General features: G+C 31.8%; 1 protein-coding gene across 1 annotated transcript in view; it reads right to left on the bottom strand.

Moving 5' to 3' along the window:
* The window catches only part of CYLC1 (cylicin, basic protein of sperm head cytoskeleton 1), a 6612-nt gene extending 2054 nt beyond the window's left edge, over nucleotides 1–4558 (bottom strand). The window contains exon 1 of the mRNA XM_006764404.1: nucleotides 3152–4558. Coding sequence (XP_006764467.1) covers nucleotides 3152–4558 — 1407 coding nt within the window. The remainder of the gene's footprint in view (nucleotides 1–3151) is intronic.
* Nucleotides 4559–9429: the final 4871 nt, after the last annotated feature.

Consider the following 9429-nt stretch of genomic DNA (forward strand, 5'->3'; position numbering starts at 1 on the left):
GTAGGGAAAACATTTAATAAGATATAATGTCCATTTATGATTAAAGCAGTCAATAAAATGGGTATAGGAGGAAAGTACCTCCACATAATAAAAGCTATATATGATAAACCTTCAACTAATATCATACTCAATGGTGAAAACCTGAAATCTTTTCCTCTAAAATCAGGAATAAGGCCAGGATGTCCACTTTCACCACTCATTCAACATAGACCTGAAAATTCTATCCAGAGAAATCAGACAAGAAAAAGAAATACAAGGCATCCAAATTAAGAATGAAAAAGAAAAAGTGCCACTTTTTGCAGTTGGCATGATTCTTTATATAGAAAACCCGACGCCTAACCGGTTTGGCTCAGTGGATAGAGCATCGGCCTGCAGAATGAAGGGTCCCAGGATCGATTCCAGTCAAGAGCATGTACCTTGGTTGCAGGCACATCCCCGGTGGGCGCTGTGCAGGAGGCAGCTGGTCGATCTTTCTCTCTGATGTGTCTCTCCTTGATGTTTCTAACTCTACCCTCTCCCTTCCTCTCTATAAAAAAATCAATAAAAATATATTTAAAAATAAGAAAATCCAAAAGACTCCACCAAAAAAAAAAACTATTAGAAACCACGTACAAATACAATAAAGTTGCAGGATTATAATCCACTGCATTCCTATATTAACAATGAAATTTCAGAAAAAAATAAATGAAAAGAAAAACAGTTCCTTTTGAAATAGAAACAAAAAGAATCAAACACATAGGGATAAACTTAACAAAGAATGCAAAATATCTATATACTGAAAACTACAAAGCATTATTAAAATATATTGAAAAAGACACAATGAAATAGGAAGATATTCCATGTTTATGGATTGGAAGAATCAACATAGTTAAAATGTCCATGTTACCCCAAGTGATACACAGATTTAGTGCAGTCCCCATCAAAATCCCAATGACATTATAAAAATAGTTAAAACAAAAAAAAATATCAGCCATGGTCAGCATGGCTCAGTTGATTGGGCATCATCCTGAGCACCAAAGAGAAATGTGTTGGGGCACATATTCGGATTGTGGGCTTGATGCCCAGGTTTCGGGCTTGATCCCCAATAGGGGGCGTGCAGGAAGAATGAAAAAGAAAAAGTGCCACTTTTTGCAGTTGGCATGATTCTTTATATAGAAAACCCGACGCCTAACCGGTTTGGCTCAGTGGATAGAGCATCTATTGAAAAAGACACAATGAAATAGGAAGATATTCCATGTTTATGGATTGGAAGAATCAACATAGTTAAAATGTCCATGTTACCCCAAGTGATACACAGATTTAGTGCAGTCCCCATCAAAATCCCAATGACATTATAAAAATAGTGTAAAAAATCATCAGATTTGTATGGAACTACAAAATACCCTAAATTGCCAAAGCAATCCTGAGCAAAAAGAACAAAATTAGAGGTATCACACTATCTGATTTCCAATTATACTACAGAGCAATGATAACCAAAACAGCATGGTATTGGCAGAAAAACAGACACACAGATTAATGGAACGGAATTGAGAGCCCAGAAATAAATTCACATGTATATGTACAAAAAAATTTTGAACAAAGGAACAAAAACATACAATGTAGTAAGGAAAGCCTCTTCAATAAATGGTGCTAAGAAAATTGACAGGCCACATGCAAAAGAATAAAACTAGACCACAGTTTTTTCCCCATGGAAAAATTAATTCAAAATGGATCAAAGACCTAAATATTAGATCTGAAACAATATATTATACAGAAAAATATCTTAAGTACTAAATGTATGGGTATTGGCACCAACTTGTTTCCTTACTTTTACTCATTTTTTATAATATCTGCTTGTGGGAAATAGTACAGCTATTTGAGGTTACTTTTTTTCATGTACCTTAAAATTATCCAGCAATATATATTCATTCTTGTAGTCCCAATATATATTCATTTTAACTACCCACCCATTGATTCAACCTTTACGATTGACTTCTAAACAAGGGCATTATTATTTCAGCTTCCAGTCTCAAAGCTGACTTTTTGAATCCAGTAGGACAAAATGGACGTAAAATTCCACACTTTCTGAAAGAAATAAATGTGTAAATTCCAAAATAATGTATGAAAAGCAAATGGAGATTCCACCATGATTAGAAGAGGAAATTGAAGGCCTTTGAGAAAGAAGAAAAAGAAGAATAGGAAGACAGTGAAGAAGTAGAGAAAGGGGAGGAGGAAATTAAAATTAGAAGCTCAAGGTCAAGACCCATCCACATCTACAGATTCTCTCATTTTAGCAGATTTAGCCATACCATACTGAAAATAGACCAAAAACAAAACAAAACACTGTGTGAGAAAGCAGAGAAACACAGGCTGATACACTGTAATAATGCGTATGTGTCACACCTCAACCAATGACCAGAGAAAAGTATAAAGGGAGGACAACATGGGATTCAGAATCAGCTCTAAGAGAGATGTATACTTAAGCTTCACCTTACAGACAGATTTTGGGTGAAGGAGGATGAAAGAGGTGGGCAGAAATGGAAAATTTAAATTTATAGAATATTTATCCCAAGAGATTGAGCTAACTTGAATGAAACATTTATAAACCAGAGGAGGTCGAATTACTTCTTGCAAGTTAACTTTTTTTCTGATCATCGGTAAGAATAATGTCTCATGAAGAAGTTTAGTTCAGCTATGGATTAAATAAGTAATATTTTGCCTATCTGAATTCTGGTATGTTTTAGTTCCAACAATCTCTGTCTGGCTATTGGTTATGTTTTTTACTATATTCAGCAATTTCCTAGAAAATGTATTTATATCTTACTCAAATCTGCCTCTGTACAAGTTTTAGTCAACTTTCATTTTTGTTTTTTCTTAAGTATAGACCAGTTAACTACTTTTACAATGTGACACCCCTTACAATTAATTTTAAGTATTTTTCAAATCACAAACAAGTTCTCTATGCTCCAGTGTATTATTCTTAACTTTTGACATTGGTTTTGCATCTATTTTTAGTGTTTTTGAAGTATTCTTTGTCTTTCTTACCTGAGAGTCCCAAACTTGTCAATATTCTAGTAAAAGAAGATTATTCTTTAGAGAAAATAGGAATTCAAATCTTTAAAATACCTTTCATTTATAATAAGTGTCTCTAAAATAAAATGAGTAAACATACCAAAGGAGCATATCTTGGTTTTGGTTGTGGAGGATCCATCTTGCACCGACAGAGATGTTTGATCTTAGGTGATAGTTGGAAAGGCTCACAAAAAGATGGTAGTGAACTTTCTCTTTTTGGAGGAACTCTACCTGTAACTGCTCTTGTTTCTCTTCCTTTAAACGTGGTCTTTTTGGGTGACCTTTTAAGACTTCTTTTTGTTTCCAGTGCTTCCTTCTTTGATTCTGTAGATGTTACATCTGATTCATCAGCTTCTTTCTTTTTAGCCCCAGCTTTATACATTGACTCTTCAGATTCAGCATCTGAACTTTTGCTTATTCCAGGCTTTTTGGTGTCTTTCTTAAAAGGCACATTAGATTCAGCACCAGTATATTCTACGTTTTTCACTGCATCCTTTCTCTTGGGATCTTTCTTTGAAGTTTTCTTAGCTTTCTTTGAATATTTCTTATCCTTTTTTGATGCCCAATCAGATTCAGTTTCAGTAGACTCTTCAGCCTTCATTGAAGACTTCTTTTTGTCACTTTTCTTTGACCCTTTCTTATTAATTTTTTCATCTTTTTCACCCTTTTTAAAAATCCCTTCAGATTCAGGATCATTATCAGTTGACAATGCTTCCTTCTTGCTATCCTTTTTCTTATCATCTTTCTTTGAAGCTTTCTTACTTTTCTTTGACTCTTTCTTACTTTTTTTTGACTCCAATTCAGACTCAGATTCCACATCAGTAGACTCTGTATCCTTTGCATTCTTCTTCTTGTCTTTCTTTGCACTTTTTTTATCCTTCTTTGAACCTTTTGAATCTGAAGATTCAGCATCAGAGCTTTTTCCTTCCTTCTTTGAAGACTTCTTTGAATTATTCTGTGAGTAATTCTTTAACCACATATCAAATTCCTTAGATTCAGTGCCAGGCTTCTGTAAATATAGCATTAAATCCATATTGGAACTATTTTTTGAGCAAGCCTCAGATTTGGCATTAGAATTGTTCTTTGAGCTCTTAGAACCCCTTTTTATACATATGGGTTCAATATCTGTATCCTTGGAATTTTTGAGAGCTCTACTATTTTTTGGATGCATCATTAAGACTGTCTGAGAATCTTTGGATTTTGGATTTGTTCCAGATTTGTACTTTGACTTTTTAGATATTTCACTTTCATGTGATGATTTTGATGGAGTTTTATCTTCTTTGTCTCCAATTTTAGATTTTTTATCACTTCCTGTTTCCTTGGATTCTATAATTGTCTCATGTGGGCGAGTATTTTTCTTGGAATCTCTCTTGAATATTATTGTTTTGTCATCTTCCAATTTTTCAGGATGGGCTTTAAGAGTACAGGGATGTCTAAATGGAGCCTGTTTCTTGAGAGTGAAGTAATTAGATGGACTTTGGAAATTTTTTCTTAAAAAATGCCACATCCATATATGAGCTGGCTTATGGACTTCCTCTAATTTTCTTTTATTATATCTCTAAAAAGATTGGTTAGAATAACAAGAAGAATTTTTGACAGTGCAATATATAGATAATGTATCATAGAATTGTATACTTGAAACCTATATACTTTTATTAACCAATGTCAACCCAATAAATTTCATTTAAAATTTTTCATGAAATAAAAAACAATTATATATTAAAATTGAAAATAAGTCTGGCTTCTTATTAACCATCCATTTAAAACTTATTTTTGGTGGTTTTTTTTCAATGTCCTATATGTGTTTATATGAGCTAACTCTACTTTGCAAATAAAATTACTTTAGGAAAAATGTTATTCATATATTGATTTATGTTGGGATTGAAGCAGATCAACAATGATCCATGATATTTCAGGGCCTATATTTACAATTGATAGTGGGATCATTTTGGACTCCAATATGGGAAATACCTTTTGGAACATTTTGTGTACATTTTTCCCTCAAGTTAGTTAATAAATAAGTTTATGCCTATCAAGATAGCCATGCCAATTCTTGTGATAGCTATAAGCTTCAGGCTAAACATCATTTCTACTCCTGCTTTCAAGGTCTCTGATCAACTTAAAAGCCTATGAGCCCCGCTGTGAAGTATTGTCAAAAGCAAAGACATAGAATAAAACAAATGTTTGATTCACATTAATTTGTGTAGCAGTAGTGTAGTTTTTTACCTCCCACCCAACATTTGTCATAGTGGATTCATAGATTAATTTTACATTTATTTCTTATATTCTTTCAACTATTCAGTAGAGTCATCACCAGTCAACGAACTGGTCATAAGTAATTAAAGGAAGACGATAAAGAAAAGCATACACTTAAATCACAGCAGATGTAATGAATAGAGCTTGAATAAATATATTGGATGTAATGCTGCTTTTTGGATATGTTTTTCAAACATATTTTGATAACAGCATGGATTGAACTCTGAGAACTAACTAGTCCTTCTCATGGCTACTGATAGCTCCACTTTATAAAAGCAGTAAACAACTTGATCCTCCCAGTATCTAGTATCCTTAGCACCAGATTAAGGTAAAGGGAGAGGCTCTGAAACCTCATCAAGAGAGCAGCTCCTGTTCTAAGTTTCAAAATTTTTGTTTTTGCAGCTGGTAAAAATTTTCTGAGATATCCCACCATTTGCAACATTTGATTATCTAGCTTGCCTGTTTCTTTAGCTATAGAATGCTGTTGAAATGGAGAGCCATATATAAACAAAAGTTTGATCTGAAACAGATGAGGGGGACCTGATTTATGGAGAATTATACATTTTTAAATATCTACCACAAATAGTTAGTAAACTTCAAATTACATATGTTTATCTATATTTAAATAATGTATTATCTAGATTTAGTTTTAAAATACACTTTTAAGTACTTACAGGAACTGTGATTTGTAGTTCTGAAGGACTTGATCTCTTTTTTCTACCTGGCTGAGGTGTTTTGGGAAATGTTAAAGTGAAGCATTCTTGATTCCATAATTTTCTGCTTGATTCTCTGACTAACATAAGAGAAGGCAATAAATAATTTACAATTAGCAGGCATAATTTCATAAACACTGAGATATTCATGAGTAAGAAATATATTGTTTAAATTAAATTAAGTTATAACTAAAAATATCCCTTTTCTTTCTGGAGTTTGTAGTTTCTTTGAATATCAATTAGGGACTTCAATGAGATTTTTCCATAAAAGATTATGTCCCTATGTGCAATAACTATGTTTAAAAATGGTGTTTGTAATCTAAAAATAATTAAATTTATTGGGGTGACAATGGTTAATAAGATTATATAGTTTTCAAGTGTACAATTTTATGATACATCATCTGTATATTGCATTGTGTGCCTACCACATCATTTAATCCTCAAATCTTCCATCACCACATATAATTTAATTTTCTAGATTAAACCCATTTTAAAGATAGATATTTAAATAATAGTTACAATAGTACAACAATAGGAATGGAAAATAGAGGAAGATTCACTATTTTCAAACATCTTCATAATAGTCTCTATTTTGGTTTACTTCTTTTGTGCCCTTTTGGTTAATTTGCAGACAATATGACTACTTGTATAGTTCCCATAATAGCTAGCACAAGGCTGAACATAAAGTAAATAGTAAAAATCTCAATTGATTAAATCTAAGTGTTTATTTCAGCACTCCTCTGACCTCAGTGTTATTCCAAGACACAAAAATTAGGGCAACAGACCAAAATACTCCATTCAGTTCTGTGAACTCTATTTTCAAAAAACGAGATTTGACATTGTGCAGTGAATACATAATGTAATGTAGCGAAGATGTAATATAGAATTGTGTACTTGAACCCTATATAATTTTATTAACTATTGTTGCCCAAATAAATTTAATTCAATTTATTAAAGGAACATATACACATTTTAGGGTGTCCCGAATAGAGTGATCAGGAGGATCACATTATGGGGTAGCTCTGCGAAAAGAAGCACTGGTAAGGTAACTAAGGACAGTTTTGAAGATGATGACACTGTGCTCTCTATTTTTAAATATTTAAGGAGATGTTATGTAGAAGAAGAATAAAGCATTTATAGAATAGTTGTACTAACTTAAAATAGTGCTTACTATGTATCAGACAGTGTTTTAAGCACTTTATACAGATCGCCTCATTTAACCCTCAAACAACACTTTGTATTAGATAATCCTATATAATAAAAAGGCAATATGCAAATTGACCCTAACAGCAGAATGACTGGGAATGACTGGTCACTATGACACCCACTGACCACCAGGGGGCAGATGCTCAATGCAGGAGCTGAAGGAATCCCAGACTGAGTGAGGGCACAGGCCGGGCTGAGAGACCCTCCCAAGTGCACAAATTTTTGTGCACCAAGCCTCTAGCATAATTTATAATTGCCTCTGTTTTACAGATGTAGAAAAATAAAGCACTGAGGGAGTTTAAATTACTTGATCCAAATCATAGAGTATAAGATTTAAAATTCAAACAGATATTTTGGGTCCAGTGTTTAGTCTCTTAATAACAAAGTTAGAGACTTATTTTGTGTATTTCTTGAAGGAAGAACCAGAACAATGGGTAAACATTGTAGCAATGAAGATAGATTTAAACTCAGTTTACTAAGAAGAACTTTCCTAAAGTTGTATTTGTATAACAAATGGATTATCCACTTTCACCTTTCTAACTGTATTTTCCTTTTCTATTCTTCATTTTGTTATAATGAATTTTAAACACAAAGGAGCCTTATGAAACTAAGTTTGTTTTTTTATAATGAAGAAGAGCATATTAAATATTATATTTTAAAATAATGTGTACAAACTCACATCAAGGCCTGAAATATTTTACACATATACACATACCAGCATGGACATACACATTCACACATATGATTTTCCTAAATTTTAACAAAAATTCAAGACATTTTATACTTTATCATATTGAATGGAAGATACTTGTAATTTATCCATAAATTTATTTTCAAATATAATCTAAAATATATTGAACTCCAAAGACTAAAATTTCTTACTTGGAAAGGAAGTATCATATGCTTTGATGTTTACTTTTTGTCTGTTAAAAAAAAGGAAATGCTTTAATTGAATTTGTACTATGGATAATAATAATAGTACTAATTACTATTAGTAATTATTAATATGCTCTCAATAATAAAACAAAAATTTTATGAATTATCTGATTTCTATTATCTAAAATGTATACTTAAAATTCATATCACATTTTTCTTCTAAATCAAGTTATATATGAATAAAAGTATATTTTTACCAGAAACTTCAACAAAAATAATGGAACAACAGATAAATAAAAACAATAATTTCACATATTCTAAAATATATAAAATATTTTATTTAATTACATAGAACCATAAATCCAACCAGTATACCTCCAATTTTTCAGTGAACAAGTCTAAAATGGTAAGAAACCCACATATTTCCTACATTCACTAAATAAGTTTTGAAAAAAAACTTCATTTTGTAGTTTTCTCAGTACTTGCATACAATCAAACCAATAATGATGTGTGATAGTGGCATATGTAACAGTTTATCTGTATTTTGAATTGTTCTTACACACAGAAGAAGTTGATCCATGATATGTTCCATTTGGAAAGTGCCAATTTGATCTGGTAATAATTATGTTGTCTACTGAGGATATACATTATAAAATTTATTTTAAAAATAATACTTTTTATTAGTTAGCAAGGATAGTGAGTTGTGAACATTTTAATCTGATATTATATTTATATACATGTATGCTCCTGAGCTTTTTTAATTTACTTTCTACACCATAAAATTAGTAAACAAAAAAGAAACAAAATTAGTCAAATTATTTATGTTTGAGTCAAACATATTTTCATTTCCTAAGTAAAGCTATAGTCTCCAGTACAAAGCTTGGTCTATACTTATCATTAAATAACTACTGACTTACTTAGGAAAGATTTTGGAGACACTGAGTAATTAACATATGCAGTCCAGTTGTTCTCAACTGAAGGTTGATGTCAGAATTAACTTAGAAATTTTCAAAATGTAAACATTCTTGAGAACTACTGTATTCTTGAAGCAGAATCTCTGGGTGTGCTTAATCAAGTGTGCATTTACATTTTTTCTCTGTTAATTTGGATACTCAGTTCTGGTTAAGAATCATAGCTCTAAATGGTCTTGGGGGGAAAAAACTTCATAGATTTGTGAATGTTCAAAGGTCTAGTCTGTGTTAAATCACTTTAATGCAATAGTGTAGCTAGAAGATATTATAGCCTGTGATCCTGGGAATTTAAGTTTGGAAGTCTGGCATGCTAACTTAAATGCTTTCATAATCTTGGAAAAAGACATTGCACTGAC

The sequence above is a fragment of the Myotis davidii genome, unplaced genomic scaffold, assembly GCF_000327345.1.
Source record: "Myotis davidii unplaced genomic scaffold, ASM32734v1 scaffold4101, whole genome shotgun sequence".
Taxonomy (NCBI): domain Eukaryota; kingdom Metazoa; phylum Chordata; class Mammalia; order Chiroptera; family Vespertilionidae; genus Myotis; species Myotis davidii.